The sequence below is a fragment of the Mustela lutreola genome, chromosome 3 (assembly GCF_030435805.1).
Source record: "Mustela lutreola isolate mMusLut2 chromosome 3, mMusLut2.pri, whole genome shotgun sequence".
Taxonomy (NCBI): Eukaryota; Metazoa; Chordata; class Mammalia; order Carnivora; family Mustelidae; genus Mustela; species Mustela lutreola.
In genome coordinates, this window is record NC_081292.1 from 154,514,561 (window position 1) to 154,534,113 (window position 19,553).

Sequence of the window (19,553 nt, forward strand, 5' to 3'; positions counted from 1 at the left end):
TTATTCTTAAAACAGGGAAATGAATCAAGTTTTGAATGGTCTGATGGCAGTACATTTGACTACATCCCATGGAAAGATAAACAATCTGCTGGAAATTGTGTTGTCTTGGATCCAAAAGGAATTTGGAGACATGAAAAATGCAAGTCTGTTAATGATGGTGCTATTTGTTATAAACCTACAAAATGTAAGACTTGGTTTTGAATAACTATATTTATTAAAATATGACATTTTGTTTTGTGCACATGATTAAATACACAAAGGAATTTTTTGCCAGTTTTTAAATAAGGTTTATTCACAAATCCTATAAAAATAATTTTGATACTTTGTGAAGAAAAACAAATATGATATACCCATTCAGGGTATGTTTCCAAAGACTTTCAATTCCTCTGTCACTGGGTACATATTACTCTAGAATTTGTGAATTTTAATTTTAATTTGCAATGGTTTTCAAAGGCTAAAATGCTCCTTTTAAAAAAGAGTTCAGCAGCATATAAATTTGAGAAATACTGTAGGTCTGATTTACCATATTGATGGCTCTGGAAGTTTCTATAGTAAAGAAATCTAGTTAACTTTGTGTCACTAAGCATTTTCCAAACTTACATGACACTTAAAAATCTAAGGAAAAAGCCCCTTCCATCAGGGGCTCTCAGGGTTATCCTGACAGATGGAGCCTTGAGGAAGAGCTTAAGAACCACGACCCCCCAGGAGCTGCAGAGGCCTGCTGGACAAGCCAAGATATGATGGCAGTGGCAGTTCTCAGCACTTGCCATGCTTTCTGCTCCAAAGAATCCTCCACAGAAGAGAAGAGTCAACACTTGGAATTAAACAGATTCAAAAGAACAAAATGTGAAAACCTTATCCAGAGAAGCAAGTGACTACAAGAAAGGGAGAATGATACCAAGAATGAGGAATGAACAGATAACCAAGAACTGACATCTCACTTGTTTGGTACAGAAAGTAGATGTAATGTTTTTGAAAAACAATTGGAATACATGAGAAATGTGGTAAAGTATACAAAAACGGAAAGGACAGCTGTGTTAGCTAAACAGACTTAATAGGATCAAGGAGAATGACAACACAAACAAACACAAATTCAGTGCTGTACAGGATTGAATAATATTCCCCCTGAATTCATGACTACCCAGAACCATACTTAGAAGTAGCCTTTGCAAATATAATAGTTAAGAGGGGTCATGTAATGCTAATGCATGATTAGGATGAGCTGTAAATCCAGTGATGGCTGTCCTTGTAAGAGGAGAAAAACAGACAAAGAGGGAGAAAGCCCTTTGATGACCGAAGCAGAAATTGCTGTGATGCAGCTTCAAGCCACTAGAAGCGAGGAGGCCTGAAACAGATCCCCCCTCAGAGCCTCCAGGAGGAACCAATCCTGCTGATACCTCAGTTTTAGACTTGCCTCCAGAGCTATGAGAGAATAAATGTCTGTTGTTTTAAACCACCAGGTTTATAGTAATTTATTATGACAGCTCTGGGAAACTAATACAAGAGCAAATTTTTATTTTATTTTTTTAAAGGTTTTATTTATTTATTTGACACAGAGAGCGAGAGAGCATGTGCAGGGGGAGCAGCAGAGGGATAGGGAGATGCAGGGTCAGCTCAGCGGGGAGCCCAAAAAAGACCCAGACTCATGGCCTGAGCCACTTCTGGGTATATACTCAAAAGAAATGGAAAGAGGGACTAGAATAGATATTTGTCCAACCGTGTTCACAGCATCATTATTCACAGTGGCCAAAAGGCAGAAGCAACCCAAGTTGTCCACTGACAGATGAATGCATAGCAAAATGTGTTATATACATACTATGGAATATTATTCAGCATTTAAAAAGAAGAAAATTCTGACACATAATACATGATACAACCTGCATGGATGAATCTTGAGGACATTATTCTAAGCAAAATAAGCCAGACACAAAAGGACAAACACCATATGACTCTAATTATATGAGGTGCCTAGAGCTATCAAATTCATAGAAACAGAAAGTAGAATGGTGGTTTCTGTGGTCAGGCAGGAATGGAGAGTTATTATTTAATGGGTATAAAAGACATAGCTACTCTCTGTAGGGGACAAATTGTGCTATGTATGCATATTTTGTAAACAGATTACCCAATTTTTACTTGTGGATATGATTTTAAACATGGTTTTTTATATGGCAAGGTAAAACTAGTTTTATATTATCAAGATAAAAAGAATCCAAAGAAAAACAATTTTAAGGATTATTTCAAAGCAGTTACAGGCCTGCCGCGCCTGTCTTTGCCTCTCCAGTTGTTTTTGCATTAGGGTAATTGCATCTTAGAGGTCTAAATTCTTTCTAAGTTTTAAAAATGGTATTGCAAAAAGCTAATGAGAATGTATACTCTTAGAGTGTGGGCTGTAGCTTTCTCTGATGTGGGTATTGAGTTGAATGCTTCTTATCCACAGGAGCCACAGTTTCAAATAGGGGTTAGTGAGATTTTAAGTCAGATATTTTTTCTGTGCATCTTTACATTCATGTCTAACATTTTTATAGCTAAAGAGGTATCCTCTCATACATACTCTTCAAGATGTCCAACATTAAAAGGGAATGAGTCACAGTGGATCCAGTACAAGGAGCATTGCTATGCATCTGACCGGGCATTGCACAATTTCTCAGAAGCCAAACAGTTCTGTTCAAAACTTGGTGAGTTACAATGTATTGATTTTTCTTGGACTCGATCATTTAATCATTGGAATCTTTTCCAAGGAAATAATTTAAAATAATGATTATATTTTTAAAAATATTTTGGGGGCACCCAGGTGATTCAATCAGCTAAGTGTCTGATTCTTTTTTTTTTTAATGTTATGTTATTCATCATATGGTACATTATTAGTTTTTTATATAATGTTCCATGATTCATTGTTTGTGTATAACACCAAGTGCTCCATACAACATGTGACCTCCTTAATACCCATCACAGGCTCACCCATCCCCCTACCCCTTTAAAACCCTGAGAGAGTCCATAGTCTTCTCATCGTTCACCTCCCCCTCTGATCTCCCCCACTTCATTTTTACCTTCCTTCGCCTAATGCCCTCCATGCTTTTCCTTATGTTCTACAAATAACTGAAACCATATGATAGTTGTCTTTCTCTGTTTGATTCTTGATTTTTGCTCAGGTCATAATCTCAGGGTTATGGGATCTAGCCCCGAGTTGCGCTCTGGGCTCAGTGGGAGTCTGCTTGGGATTCTCTCTCTTCCTCCCCCTCTTCCTCTTCTCACCAACACACACACACACTCTCTCTCTCTCAAATAAATAAATCTTTAAAAAAAATTTTAAAACACTCAATATTTATAATAGCATTTTATAACCTGCTTGCCTCGTGACAAGGAAATGGTTAAGTATTTTGTGATATATGAGTTAAGTAGAATATTGGAATAGCCATTATAATGACCAATGTAAGAAGAAGTACATGGAAAATAAAAGTAAGTGGAAAGAAGTAGAATAAAAAATTGCTAAGAAATCCATTATGTGAAAATGACAAATGAAATGGTTTTAAATAAAGCTAGATATGTTTAGATGAAGGGATTAGGAAGCAAATTTTTTGTAGAAGTTAAGTATTAAATATAAAATTATAGATTTCCCCATTACTTCATTATTAATAAGTAAGTTTATCTTGACCAGAGTAACCAAGGAAGCACGGGTTGTTCCTCCATTCTGCAATAGAAATGGCCCACATCCTCTGATTTAACTATTTTAGATTTAACTATTTTAGAAAGGGCAGCAGTAACCGGATCTCTCCCATGATAAATTTACCCTATGGTTAAACTGTGAAATGACTTCTAGGGAGACTACCAAGAGTATTTCAAAGACCTGCATCCTTGAGTAGCAATTTAGCCAGACTGATGGCATTTACCTCATTTATTTTGCTAACTGTTGTGGAGACATTTGGCTGATTTAAAAATCTCTTTGTTACTGCTAAGTACATGATGGAAACTTTTGTGTTGGAACTCTCATGTGTTATACATGTATACACACACACACACACAACGGCAACTATTGTGAGCTATATATACATTCTGAAAGTCAGAAGCCTCTTGCTCCTACAGGAAAAAATAGAAAGGTTTACTGTCACTGTAGTGTGGGGGCTATGCACGTCAGTCAGCTTTGGAGGCAGACAGGTCTAAGTTTTAACTCCCAACTCCCATACTTACTAGCTGAGTGGTAGTATGGAAGTTACATGATTGCTTCTCTCTTCTCATCTGAACAGTGAGAATGAAAATGGCACTTATTTCAAAGGTTGGGTTGTTGTAGGAATGAATAAAATGAGATAATGTATGCAAATGTAGCACAGTGTATCCTGCAAATAGTGAGCAAACTATTCTTATTATGGGAAAAGATTGAGATTGGCTTTCTAATTTTATAACTGGCTAGCTGCATAAACCTGACCAATTTACTTAATCTCCTTGAGCCTTTGTTTTCTCCTCTGTAAAATAGTGATAATATCTTCCCCTACAGGATTATAATATATTAAACAAGCATGTGCACACTGTGATCATCTCTAAAGGAATAAAGACTTGCTTTTGCCCTTCTTCCAATGGCACCACCACAAAAGAAATGCTTTATTCAAGTGTGGATAGGCTTGCCACTACTGAAGACTTTATGATTCCACTTAGGATTGATTTGCAAGTCTAATTATTATTTTATTTCTATCCCTTGCCTGATGATGGTGATAACACTATTTTCTCTGTGGGTTTAGGGCAATTTATCAAGCTTCGACAGTATTCAATTCCATACTATATTCAGGAACTTACAGTGGGCATAACCAAGTATGCTTATGTATAAGATAATATTAAAGGAAAGGCTAATGCTCCCCAATATCCCAAACCTATTTGCTTTCATTATCATTTTAATAGAAAAAAATTAAAGCTGAGTTATTATACAAAAATGGTTGTTGAGGAGAGCATGCTGAAATACATCTTTCTACAATGATATAGCTATTCATACACAATGGTCTTGCTGGCAGGTTTTTTTGAAGAAACATGAAATTTCTCTATGTAGGGGCGTCTGGGTGGCTCAGTCGGTTAAGCGGCTGCCTTCAGCTCAGGTCATGATCCCAGGGTCCTGGGATCGAGCCCTACGTCGGGCTCTCTGCTCAGCGGTGAGCCTGTTTCTCCCTTTCCCTCTGACTGCCTTTCTGCCTACTTGTGTTCTAGCTGTCAAATAAATAAATAAAATCTTTAAAAAATTTTTCTCTATTTAAACTTTCAATCTAGAAATATTTCTAATTTCCTGGAATCTATTAATGCTATACTTTTTAAAAATCTGACACAAATATGAGATTTTCAAAGTATTCTCTATGTAAAGCTTGAATTTCTCAATGATCTTGATCATGGTAGTTTTTTGGTTTTTTTTTTCCCCAAACAGCTGGTTGAGAATAAGCCACTTCCCTAGTTTGCATAAAGCTAATTAGTTTAGGGTTTGTTTTCCTTCAACAGATCATTCTGCAACTATCGTTACCATAGAGGATGAAGATGAGAATAAATTTGTGAGCAGACTGATGAGGGAAAATAATAATATTACCATGAGAGTTTGGCTTGGATTATCTCAATATTCTGCCGGTAAGTGACATATTTGTGTGCACAGTGTGCAAAGAGTTCCAAATTGTCCTTAATACCAAGTCAGCCTTGCTAAAGAATGTCAGGTGGTGGTTAATTGAAATGCTTCCTATTGATGAATAAGCTTAGGTCTGCTGGCTGTTTTGGAGACTTATAAATTCCTAATGACTATGAATATGCAAGTAACTTATTAGTAATGATGGAAAATACTAATGAAATAGAAAATTGGGTAAAATCAATTGGGATGTCTAGAGGTTTAAGATACTTGGATCAACAACATATTTCTTTTTCCTATAGCAATATTTGTGCCCCCATGCTCTCACAAAGAACTTATGACTTACTTCCCTTAGAGTTCTAGGATCTATCACCTGTGTTTTTGTAGCTTAAAACTCTGTTTTTCAGAAGCTTCTCTTCTTGTTGTTCTCTTCCCTCTTGAAACATTTTTACCATAGAGAAAAACCAATTATTAATGGCAACTTTGTTTTTCAAACAAGCTTAGCAAAGTTGCAGAGATGGGTTAAAAAAGATTTGTGGAACAAATTTTTAGGGAATGACGGATTAATTCAAGCGACAATGGATAAAAGATTTGAGTGAACTTGGAATTGATAAGGAGTGAACTAAAAGCACAAATTCAATAGAAAAATAGGAAGTGTGTTTTACATTTTAAGTCAAGTTGATTTCTAAGTAATTGAAATGAATGTGAATCCCAAAATATTAAGTACTTGTCAAGAAGTGAAATGGATTCGAAGTTGGCCATCTAAATGAATTCTAAATTTTGTTTACACTATCACCACAAGGTGGTGCTACCTCAGCTGGAAAATAAAAATGGAGTCATGGTGGGGAGACACTCCTGAACCCTCTTGACCCTTACTCCCCCACCATGTCTTTAATGATATGAGTTTCTAAGTTGGGGGTGAGGGTGCTGATGGGGATTCAGGCATTTAGAAATCTATCCCTCGCCCAATAAAAGTGCAAGCATTCTGTACTTTAATCAAGATACCACATTTTATATCAGTACTATCTAATAGAACTTTCTGCAAAGATGTAAATGTTCTGTATCTGTGCTGTGTAACAGAGTAGTAACGAGCCACATACGACTATTGAGCACTTGAAATGGGACAAGTGTGGGGCACCTGGGTGGCTCAGTGGGTTAAGCCTCTGCCTTCAGCTCAGGTCATGATCCCAGGGTCCTGGGATCGAGCCCCGCATCAGACTCTCTGCTCAGCGGGAAGCCTGCTTCCCCCTCTCTCTCAGCCTGCCTCTCCGCCTACTTGTGATCTCTGTCTTTCAAATAAATAAATAAAATCTTAAAAAAAAAAGAAAGAAAGAAAGAAAGAAATGTGACAAGTGCAACTGAAGGACTAATTTCTTTATTTTTTTCACTTTCAATAAGTTTCATTTTAAATCATGGCATAGCATAGTTCTAAGTAAATTGAGTTGTATGATCTGCATGCCATTTTACCTTAGAAATTTAGAGGAAACTACCTTACAACCCAGCAATTACACCATTAAGTATTTACCCCAAAGATACAAATGTAGTTATCCGAAGGGGCACCTACACCCAAATATTCATGACAGCAATGTCCACAATAGCCAAACTGTAGAAAGAGCCAAGATTTCCATCAACAGATGAATGAATAAGGATGATGTCAAATGTCATACACACTTACACACACAATGGAATATTACTTAGCCCTCCAAAAGTATGGCTACTTAACCATTTACCTTGATGTGGTTGAAACTGAAACGGGGCAGAGGACTGTAAGGGAAGAGAGGGAAAACAGAATGAGAAGTCATCAGACAGTAAGAAAAACCATGAGAGACTGTTAACTACAGGAAATAAATGGAGGGTTGCTGGAAGGGAAGCATGTGTGGGGATGAGGTAATTGGGTAGTGGGCATGAAGGAGGGCATGTGATGTGATAAGCACTGGGTTTTATATGCAGCTGATAAATTGTTGAACACTGCATCTGAGACTAATGATATATGGTAAGTTGGCTAATTGAATTTAAATTTTACAAAAGAAATTTAGAGGCAATAAACTTAATTTCTTTCTTTAGATCAGTCTTGGAATTGGTTAGATGGATCAAAAGTGACATTTGTCAAATGGGCAAATAAAAGTAAGAGTGGTGGTGGAAAATGTAGCATTTTGTTAGCTTCAAATGAAACTTGGGTAAAAGTTGAATGTTCACATGGCTACGGAAGAGTTGTCTGCAAAGTTCCTCTGGGTAAGTATGGAACCTGTCCTTATTTTTGCAGAACATGTCAGGAAATAAATGTGCAACTCTATTATGTGCAAAGTTTTGGACTTGGTCCTAAAGTCCTTATTTAGTCCTTTCAATATATCCAAAAAACATGATGAAGCCATGCAGATTCTTTGCCAGAAAAATAGATTGTAAGAGATGGAAGTGCCAAGATGGCTAAGATTCCCAGGTGAAACTACTAAACAGACTAAAGTTTTTGTAATTCTTCCCTAAGAAAAATGGAAGCTACCAGAGTATTGGGGAACTCATTTCTTTGAATATGTTCTTGAGATGTATTTGATTCTATCAGTCAAATATGTAAAAGCTCAAAGGTCTAATTCTGCAGTTAGTTTGCTTCCTTTCTCCTCATTCCCATAAAACTCATTAACTTAGCAACAATGCCAAACTGGATTTAATTACTTAAAGTTTCCTTGAAGGGAGGGTATGTGCTATGGTGAGTGCCATGAATTGTGTAAGCCTGATGATTCACAGACCTATACCCCTGGGACAAATAATACATTATATGTTAATAAAAATAATTTTTTAAAAATTTCCTGGAAGGAACATCTATAGGAAGTCATAATTTAAACTTAGATTTCATCATGAATTGATATATAAAATAACCATAAAAATCTCATCTTAATTTCATTTCTAGAGAAATGAGCTCTAAATTTTTCACTGCAACATTTTTGAAGATTTAGCATAAAAATGTCCTTTTGGTGTATAAATATTAAAGATAAAACCCCAATGCTAGATGATTGGTATCTGTAGGGTGTGTGTGTGTGTGTGTGTGTGTGTGTGTGTGTATTCATGCATTGATTCAGCAAGTATTTGGAGTATCTACTATATCTCATGCCCTATTCTGTGTGCTGAGTAGGGGGATGGCTTCTTTCAATTAGGTTATGAGGGAAGACATTTAAGAACAGGAGGCACTGAAGCTGAGATCTGAAAGACCAGCCAAGCAAAGATCAGGGGAAGAGATACACCAGGTAGAGCTACCAGTTGGAACAAAGAGCCTAGAGAAGAATGAGCTTGATGAGTGCTCAAGGAAAAGCTGAAAGGTAGGCAGGCACCAGGCACCTAGGGCTCTGGAAGCAAGGGACAAGGGTTCAGGTTCTTTGCTGAGTGAAATGGATAACAACTGGAAGATTGTGGAGGGGGAGCTGGGGAGCAGGGTTACCATACATAAACCAAGAGCTCTGCTTTGGCATTCTGAGCTATCCATGTGGAGAAGAGATATTCATATGGAATGTCTAGCATGCAATGGGACATATGAGAAAGGAGAGAGGTCAGCATAGAGATAGTATTTAAAGCAAGGGGACATGGGTCTCCCTGGGTCTCTCAGTGGGTTAAGCCTCTGCCTTCAGCTCAGTTCATGATCTTGGGGGTCATGGGATCGAGCCCCACATCAGCTTTCTGCTCAGCTGGGAGCCTGTTTCCCCCTCTCTCTCTGCCTGCCTCTCTGCCTACTTGTGATCTCTCTGTCAAATAAATAAAAATAAAATATTAAAAAAATAAAAAATAAATAAAGCAAGGGGACAAAATGAGCCCATCTGAGCAGTATGCAAAGAAGGTGTCTGGGATAGCATTTGTAACTGAATAGCTAGGCACTGAATGAAGTCATCCTAAAACCTTAAATTTGCTTTAAAGCTAGTAACACTTCATTTGGCCCTTGGTAAGTCAAATTTAGCAATTTGCTATCAAAGTAAAGTAATAAACTGAGAGTAATGTTCTTGAAAGGGTGTTGGGGTAAAGTGAAAATAAAGATCTTTTTAACTTCTTTAGAAGAAAATTGCTAGGGGCGCCTGGGTGGCTCAGTGGGTTAAGCCGCTGCCTTCGGCTCAGGTCATGATCTCAGAGTCCTGGGATCGAGTCCCGCATCGGGCTCTCTGCTCAGCAGAGAGCCTGCTTCCCTCTCTCTCTCTCTGCCTGCCTCTCTATCTACTTGTGATTTCTCTCTGTCAAATAAATAAATAAAACCTTTAAAAAAAAAAAATAAATCCAGTTTAAAAAAAAAAAAAAGAAGAAGAAAATTGCTAAAACAATGAATAGAATTTAAATGAAATAGAAAAGAGTGAAATCTGAAAAGAAAACACTCGAGTGATGATGCAGTTTGCTTTCTGTCTTAATGCTGTGAAACGGTCATGTGCTTATTGTGTCTGATTTGTACAGAGTTTACACGTGTGATGCACAGGCTAATGTATAAATCAGTAATGATGACTTTTATATTCTCTCCTCTAATGTCAAACCTTTCTCTATTCTAGGCCCTGATTACAGAGGAATAGCTATCACATTTGCTGTGCTAAGTGTCTTAGCTCTCGTCAGTGCCCTGATTTGGTTCCTCTTCCAAAGGAACCGGTTGCACTGGGTGGGCTTCTCTTCTGTTCGGTATGAACAAGGAATGAATGAGGATGAGATTATGCTTCCCACTTTCCATGACTAAATTTTTCTAAAAGTTTGCTAATTTGCACTAATGTGTTAAGGAAAATGAGCCATTTCAGTTTTTCCCAGTGTCAGTATTTATTCTGTTCTCAAGTAGAAGTCGTAAGTACTTTCTCAGTTCTTAATCGCTGTGCTGGTATCTAAAGTGAATTACCCACAAAGTGCCATGTTTAAAACCTTACTTAATAGAATAGAGAACTTTGATAGAATGGAAAAGAACCAAAGCTAGAACTAAATTCTAAATTATTTGTAGGGTAGCAGATATAATGGGCATTTTCTCTGTAAGAATGTAGTTAGTAATTAGGAAATGTATATATGAATGGCACAACTGCTTAGAGACTTAATATTGGCATGTTGCTAGGTCACAAAACTACCTTGTAGCTTTTATGAATATTTAGTTTAGGGCGCCTCAGTGGTTCAGTCAGTTAAGTGTCCAACTCTTCATCTCAGCTCAGGTCTTGATCTCAGGCTTGTGAGTTCAAGCCCTGCATAGGGCTCCATGCTGGGTGTGGAACCTACTTAAAAAAAAAAAAAATCCAGCTTAATGGGAAATTTGTACCTCGAGGTCAAAACATAACTGTAAATAATATTTATATTATTTCAAAATAGTCATTTGTAGCATTTGGGAGAGATTATTAAACAATGAGATATGCTTACTTTTTAACAGAGCACATTAATGCTTTTGAAAAGATGATTCTTATACTGTTCCAGAGATATTTCATACCAAAATTGTTTAAATGCAAATATTTTGTTTTGTCATAATTATTCATAAAACAGTGGCTTTTAAAGGAGATTTAGTACTTAACATTTTCCTAAAGTGTGGGAACATTGCTTGTGGATTGATTTAGATATACTGTAGCAGTGTGCTTTTGTCTTTTCTTATGTACAGCATATAACTCTCTCCTCTTAAAGGGAACCATAAAGGTTCCTCCTCATAAAGGGAACCAGCTAACAATACAAGTTCTTGAAATTTCCATAATTTTTATTCTTTATATATGTCAAATTTTGACTAAAATTTTTGTTACTTTGTTGCCTTTTTCTGTGAGCTAGAGAAAAGGGGTCTATGAAGGAAATTGTATATTTGCATTTGTAAAAATGAAAATTTTATTGTAAAATTCTAAACCTTGTGATTACTATGAAAGTATTTTAGATGATAAATGATTAAGGAAACACTGTTTTATGATTATCACTTTAAATTTTATCACCAAGAATATATTTTTAATAATAGTTTCCACTGGACATGGTCAATGTTTATTCAGTGTTTATATTTATACTTTATAATATTTTACATAATATTCATAGATTTATTTTAAGATTTAGAGTGTTTATACTATGAGAAACTTATAATTTTCTAAGGCAGTTCTGGTGTAGTATAAAACTATAATGCGGGCTCCTGGGTGGCTCAGTGGGTTGAGCCGCTGCCTTCGGCTCAGGTCATGATCTCAGGGTCCTGGGATCGAGTCCCGCATCGGGCTCTCTGTTCAGCAGGGAGCCTGCTTCCCTCTCTCTCTCTCTCTCTCTGCCTGCCTCTCCGTCTACTTGTGATCTCTCTCTATCAAATAAATAAATAAAATCTTTAAAAAAAAAAAAAAAAACTATAATGCAGTTATCCTGAAATATTTTTATTGACTTTGTTAGACTATTCCTCTGCCCTGTGATCTGTAAAATTTTAGTTGTTAAAGATTTTCTTCAAAGAACTAAATCAGTTTGATGTGAGAGGTATACCAAAACAAGGTGCCTGACTGGCTCTGCCAAAAGAGCATGCAACTCTTGATCTTGGGGTTGTCAGTTCAAGCCCCATACTGGGTATAGAGATTACTTAAAAAAATAATAAAAATAAAAATAAATAATAAAATATAAAATCTTTAAAAAAGAAAAGTAAAGTTGTATATAGTAGTGATGCTGTAATCAAGTTGTTGTTTTTTTTTAAGTAAAAGTGTTGTTGATCCTTGTAGGAAAAAATCTCTAGGTTGGGGTTTATAATGTTAGGCATATAGTATAACAAAAAATAAAGTGTGCAGTTGTTGTAATGAGAGGTATCCTTTATTTAAAGAATAAATGCAATCAGGGGCACCTGGGTACCTGGGTCGCTCAGTCAGTTAAGCATCTGACTCGGTTTTGACTCAGGTCATGATCTGATGGGATGTGAGATGGAGCCCCACATCAGGCTCTGCTGTCAGCACAAAGTCTGCTTGGGTTTCTCTCTCCCTCTCCCTCTGCCCCTCCCCCTACTCTCTCTCTCTCTCAAAATAAATAAATAAATTATTTTTAAAAAAATATAATCATCCTATAACTCTGAATGTTTGATTTGAGTCTCTTTTTCAGATCCTTTGACTCAGCAATTCTTAACAAGTCTTTTAACTATGGATCAGCAGAAATTCCAACTATGGCTCACTTACTTCTTCTTTTTGGTGCTTCTTCAGGAGATCCACCCCCACTGCCTAACCCAAGGCTTTTGTCACCTCCTTCTAAGTCAATAGGTCACATATTCAGTTCCAGACTCATATTTCTAACTTCCACTGGACTATCGACATCAGTCCTTCTCATGACCAGAAATGCTCATATTGTGTTCCTTTTCCCATTTCACTGTTGGGGATGTGTCAGAAGAACTGAAAACAGCCCTTCCCAGTCCTCCCTAGTGAATCTGACCCCCGCACGTGATCTAACAAAATTGAGCTCTCAAAACCAAGTACCTAAAAAAAGCAAGTAAATACACCTAATGATCAGGTACAGGGGACAAATGTAGAAGTGATACCAACAGTCAACCTCTTTTTCCTCCCTGCACCCCCCCCACACAGCATGTTCCCCTCCCTGATCCTAGGGCAAGATGCTGCCATTATCTGGGAGCTCCCCTCTGCAAATGACTGCAGTAGTTTGGTAGCCCCCAATCCTCACGCCACTGCTGAGTTTAGGCTAGGGAAAGAGATTCAGATTCCTTTATCTTAGTTTCATTTAATCCTAAAACCCTTTTGGAAAAATGAAGCCTTAATTGTTATTAGTACAATAATTTTGTTTAAGAAGAAAATTTTAACTAGATCTCAAAGACTTTTTTTACTAGACCTCATGATCTATACAAAGTTATATTTACTTCCCTGCATATTCTAAATTTAAAAATTCTTACAATATTACATTTCAACAAATTTAATATACATACTTCTCTTTTTTCCAAGCTAAATTAATCACAAGCAGAATTTTAGAAAGTTTTTTCCATTTCCACCAACCAGTTCTACTTCTTATATTCTCTTTCAAACAATATGAAGACACCATACCCCTCTTCTCCTAAGCTAGAATCCCATAATTGATCCTCAAATACTCTCTTTCTCATCTCCTTAATCCAACAATTCTGTCAATTCTACCTCAGTCTTCTCAGAGTGGCTGTCTCCATTATCAACTATCTAATTTCAGGCCTTTATCATTTTTCCTGGATGATTTGCAGCAGTCTCTTCAGTGGTCTTCCTCATCAGCCCTTCCTTCCTTTTCATCCCATATTTCCCACCCCTGGGCGTACAGAAGCTGAAATACACAGAGGTCTCATTCGGTGTTTTGGCCGAATGTTACATAGTCTTCCTCCCTATCTCAGGCCAAAAGAGATCTCAGCAATGCTCAGCCCAGGCACCTTCCCCAAGAACCTTATGTGTGCTGACAATCAGCCCCAGGAAGCCCCAGGGCTTAGGTTTCCTGGCTAATGCCCAGTAAGATCAAGTCAACATTGTTCCAATTACCAACAACAGAAAAGCAAAGTCCGATAAAACTGGACTCTGGAAATTAGGAAACCATTAATGATCTAAGCTAGTGGAAATGTAGCTAGTGGAGCCAGAATCCAGAGTGAGCTTTGAAGTGAAAGGGAAACAAGGAAATGGGGAAAGTGAAGTTGTGAAAAAGTATGGCGGAGAAGGAAAGGACAGGGATTGGGTCATAGCTAGAAGGAGGAGGGTTGAAGAAGGTTTTTTTCCAAAAAAGGGGGAAAGAGGTTCACAGGTTCAGAAGCTGACAGGAGAAAAAAACAAAACAAATCAAAACACCCCCGAAGAGTGGACTGAGAGGAGGTAATGATGCAGGGGAGAGAGAGATGAAGTCACGGAAGAAGATACTGGGGAAAATGGAGGCGAGGGGCAGGTCCTAGCCCACAGAAAGAGGAACTAAGTTTGGATGGATTGGGGAAGCCTACCTTCCTCTCTGAAGCCACACAGGGAAGACCTGCACGGAAGAGAAGGGAAGAGTATTGAAGATTTTCTTCTACGCATGATGGTCTTCCTGTCTCTACTGAGTAGAAAGCAAGGTGTTCTGATGAGAAACATGAGTAGCAAAGTGGGTCTCAGCTTGAAGAGGAAAATAAAAAATTTGAAATACCTGATTAGAGGATGGGAAAGGGCAATGACCAAGACAAATAAAAGGATCACAGAAAAGGCACACAGGGCCCAGACACAATTAAAAGCCGTATTATTTGTACTGACAACCATCAAGAAAATTGATTGGTTTCCCCTACCAGTCCTTGGGTACTTCAGTAAAGTTGAGGTACAGGGATCTGTGAAGAAGAAAGAAAAGACCCCATCCTCAAAATATTAAACATAGAATCACCAGGGGTGCCTGGCTAGCTCGGTCAGTAGAGCATGCAACTCTTTTTTTTTTTTTTTCATTTATTTATTTTCAGCATAACAGTACCATTATTTTTTCACCACACCCAGTGCTCCATGCAATCCGTGCCCTCTATAATACCCACCACCGGGTACCCCGACCTCCCACCCCCCCCACCACTTCAAACCCCTCAGATTGTTTTTCAGAGTCCATAGTCTCTCATGATTCACCTCCCCTTCCAATTTACCCCAACCCCCTTCTCTCTAACTCCCCATGTCCTCCATGCTTTTTGTTATGCTCCACAAATAAGTGAAACCATATGATAATTGACTCTCTCTGCTTGACTTATTTCACTCAGCATAATCTCTTCCAGTCCCATTCATGTTGCTACAAAAGTTGGGTATTCATCCTTTCTGATGGAGGCATAATACTCCATACTGTATATGGACCACATCTTCCTTATCCATTCATCTGTTGAAAGGCATCTTGGTTCTTTCCACAGTTTGGTGACCGTGGCCATGAGCATGCAACTCTTAATCTGTGGTCATGAGTTCAAGCCCCACTTTAGGGCTTGGATTATCATATGATCCAGCAATCCTACTTCTGGGTGTATATTCAAAAGAAATGAAAACAAGATCTTGAAGAAATATCTGCACTCCCGTGTTCACTGCAGCATTATTGACAATAGCCAAAACATAGAAGCAACCTAAGTATTTGTCAATGAATACATGGATAAAAAAAAATTTATGTATATACATATATCTCCCACATACACACACAATGGAATATTATTTAGTCATGAGAAAGAAGGAACCTGCTTTTGTGACAACATGGATGAAACTTGAGAGCATTATACTCAGTGAAATAAGTCAGCATCACAAGAAAAAACTTCTTTATTTTTAAGGAAAAAAAAATTTTTTTAAGATTTTATTTATTTATTTATTTGACAGAGAGAGAGAGAGAGACCCAGCAAGAGAGAGAACACAAGCAGGGGGAGTGGGGGAGAGAGAAGCAGGCTTCCCGCTGATCAAGGTGCCATACACAGGGTTGAATCCCAGGGCCCTGGGATCAGGACCTGAGCTGAAGGCAGACACCCAACAACTGAGCTACCCAGCTGTCCCAATAAAAAAATTTATAATTATATTGGCAATGGATGTTAACTAAACTCATGGAGATCATTTCATAATATATTCAGACATCAAGTCATTATGTTGTACACCTGAAATAAACATATATGTCAGTTTATATCTCAATACAAAAAAAAAATGTAAGACAAAGAAAGACAAATCCCATATGGTATCACTTATATATGAAATCGAAAACAGCCAAACTCAGAATAGAGCTGTGGTTACTGGGGGCTTGGGGGTGGGGGAAATGGGGAGATGTTGGACAAAGGGTACAAAGTTCCAATTATAAGGTGATTAAGTTTGGGAGATCTAATGTGTAACATAGTGGTTATAGCTAATAATACTGTACTATATATTTAAGGTTCTTCCCTGTCTTTTAATGACTTGATAGTTCATTTCTTTTTAATGTTGAATAATATTCCATTGTATGGAGATAACACAGTTTGTCCATCACCCATTGAAGGACATCTTAGTTGCTTTCAGGTTTTATCAACTGTGAATAAAGCTACTATAAACATACCTATGCAGTTGTTCAGGTAAATACTAGAGCACAATTGTTGAAATATATGGTACAAATATATTTAATTTTGCAAGAAGCTGCCAACTGTCTTCTGAAGTGGTTGTACCATTTTGCATTTCCACCAGCAATGAATGAGAGCTCCTTTTACGCCTCATCTTCAACATTTGGCATTGTGCTTTGGATTTTAGCCATTCCAATAGGTGTACAGTGGTATCTCATTTTTGTTTTAGTTTGCAATTCCTTAGTGACATATGATGCCGAGTGTTTTCATACCCTTTTTGCCATTTGTATATCTTCTTTGGTTAGGTATCTATTTAGATCATTTGCATATTTTGAAATTGAGTTCTTTGGCTTTTTATTGTTGAATTTAGACTCAATTTTAAAGCACTCTTAGGGGTTGCCTGGGTGGCTCAGTTGCAAAGCATCTGCCTTTGGCTCTGGTCTGATCCCAGGGTCCTGGGATCAAGCCCCACGTTGGGCTCCCTGCTCAGCAGGAAGGCTGTTTCTCCCACTCCCACTCCCCCTGCTTGTATTCCCTGTTTTGCTTGTCTCTGTCAAATAAATTTTAAAAATCTTTAAAAAAAATAAATAAGAAAAAGCACCCTTTTTCTAATGACATAAGACTGTGTCAGGGTCTTACTTGGCCCTGTTTTATTAATTGTGTTGGCTGGTTCCAGATGTCCTCCCCAATTTACAGTTTTCTACTTTATACATATAGCAAGCATAGTTTTTTTTTGGAGGGGGGGGTCCTAAACAACAGAACTTTGTTGTCTCACATTTCTGGAAGCTAGAAGGTCAAGATCAAGGTATGGGCAGAATTGGTTCCTTCAAGGGCTGTGCAAGCAGAGTTTAAAGATCCTTCATCCAAGATGATGGTAACAGAAGTTGTCTGAGGGTGGTACTTGGGTGGCTTGGTCAGTTAAGTGTCTGACTTCAGCTCAGGTCATGATCTCTGGGTTCTCAAATCCAGCCACTTGGGGCTCGGGCTCAGCAAGAAGTCTGTTTCTCCCTCTCCTCCGCCCCTACCCCTGTGCGTGGGTACTCTCTCTCACCCTCTCAAATAAAATATTTTTAAAAAACAATGTTGTCTAAGGGACATAGTCCAACTGGAGGAGCCTTTGAAAAGGTTTCTGACCATTAGCCTCAAAGGAGGAATCTTACAGACACTTGAGCCAAGTGATCAAAATTAGCATCACCAATGTGAGACAGATTGACACGGTGTCTCTCCTGAGCAGGACTCATCACTTCTGTGGTACTCTCGCCAAACAAACAAAAAACCTGAATCCCGTTCTTCCAATCTCCCTTAAGAGGAAACCTAAGACAAACCAAAACTGAAGGACATTCTACAGAAGGATCGTCCAGTACTCTTCAAAGGAGATGTCGTAAAGACAGTGACCGAGTAACGGTCTCCCATTAAAGGGCACCCAGGAGACAAGACATCTCAGCGCCCTGGATAACGACGGGTTGGATTTGAACAGAAAAGGCCACCGGAGGGACAATTCACGAGACGTTGCAAAAGCTGAAGACCAGCGAACAGTATCACACGCGTTTTAATTTCCCAGCTTTGACCATTCTGCTGGAGTTCTCCACGGTGTTAACGTTTAGAGAAGCTAGCTGAGGGTGACGAAATTCTTCGGACTCTTTTTGTAACATTTTTGAGAGTCCGAAATTAGGCCAGGTCAAATGACAAGTTTCAAATACCAGAGAGAGACGTGGAAGAGGCGGCGCGCGGGCGGGCGGGGAGGTCAGCCCGCCTCGGGCCCCCTCGTCTCCCCTTCCCTCCCCTCACGTATCCTCCCCTCCCCTTCCCGCCCCTCTCGTACCCTCCCCGCCCCCCGGGGCCGGCCGCCTGGGAGGGTTGGTCCGCGCCCCGCACTTCCGACGAGCGCCGCCCTCGGCGTCCGCAGCCGCCGTCATGCCCCGGCCCGCGCTGCCCGCTGTCCTGCTGCCGTTGCTGGGCCTGGTCACCGCCGCCGTCGCGGGTGAGCTGCCCCCGGCCGCGTTTCCTCCCTCCCTGCCCCTGAGCCCGACCCCGAGCGGTCGCCTTCAGGCCCTGCCCCGCGTGACTCCGCAGCCGCCGGCCGCCCCAGGGTCTCGCCCTGCCCTGCGCGCCCACCCCCGTGCGCCCCCGGGGCCCTGCGTCCGGCCACCACCCGCCCCGCGCGCCACCCCGGGCAGCGGGTTCTGACAGAGCGCCCCGGGAAGGGTCGCCGAGGACCCGAGCCCGCCCTGGCTCCCCCACCGTGCCCCCAGCCTCCGCGCAGACCCCGCTCGCGGGGACGGTCTCCAAACGGGGAGCTCGTTGACCAGAGCAGAGGGACTCAGGGCCGCGCACCGGGGCAGTTTCCGGGCCATTTGGGGATGAGGAGCGGGGAAGTTGGCTGCGGAGATTTCCCCTTTGCGCGGCGGGGGCAGGGCAGGGGTGGGAGGAAGCGGGCCCTCCTGCGCTCGCCGCCCTGTTGGTCCCGCTGCCTGGCGTTCGAGTTGTTGAAACAGGAAAACAGTTCAGCCAAATAACCCCTGGATCGAAGTGGGACGCGAGCAGGCGAAGCTTCGATTCCTCCTAAGTCGTGTGATTTGAAAAAGCCTTTAAGTCTGCTCTGCGGTCATGCAAGGGTCACCCGAAAAAAGTTACACATGGTTAGTCAGGCATTTCCCAAATGACTCCTGAGGAAAATAGACAAATCTGTTGAATATGTGAGGTGGGTCTTTTGTTTGTTTTTAACAAGTTTTTTGAACACGCATGTCCAAAGTACTGAATGGGGGAAAGACTTCCATCCAAAAACATTATTGATTAAACCATTCTAGGAATTAAAGAACAGAATAAACAAGAACTCAGTGAATACTTGTGTGGGTTTGAATAAAATGCTTATGCGAGTGTTTTGTTTTTTGTTTGGGGGGGGGTTCCCTCCCTTGAATTTCTCTGTCATATTATAAGTTCCTACTGGAAGCCTGCTGACAGGCAGGCACATTGTAAGGGGTCTCTGTTGGAGGTGGCAGTAGAGTAAGCAGCTCAGAACTTGCTTCCTAACTCAAAGCTCCTTTCCTGGAAGGCCTT

The 19,553-nt window shown here is 39.7% G+C and overlaps 1 protein-coding gene across 3 annotated transcripts in view; it reads left to right on the forward strand.

Annotated features, from left to right (window-relative positions):
• The window catches only part of LOC131827183 (CD302 antigen), a 133,214-nt gene that overhangs the window by 84,242 nt on the left and 29,419 nt on the right, over nucleotides 1–19,553 (forward strand). The window contains exons 31-35 of one of the 3 annotated variants that reach the window (XM_059167247.1): nucleotides 16–184; nucleotides 2,526–2,675; nucleotides 5,470–5,592; nucleotides 7,649–7,816; nucleotides 10,096–11,654. In XM_059167247.1, the coding sequence (XP_059023230.1) occupies nucleotides 16–184; nucleotides 2,526–2,675; nucleotides 5,470–5,592; nucleotides 7,649–7,816; nucleotides 10,096–10,274 (789 nt within the window). In that variant the 3' untranslated portion in view covers nucleotides 10,275–11,654. Of the gene's footprint in view, nucleotides 1–15; nucleotides 185–2,525; nucleotides 2,676–5,469; nucleotides 5,593–7,648; nucleotides 7,817–10,095; nucleotides 11,655–18,219; nucleotides 18,478–19,553 lie in introns of those variants that run through there. The other 2 variants (XM_059167249.1, XM_059167248.1) reach the window with 2 other exon arrangements.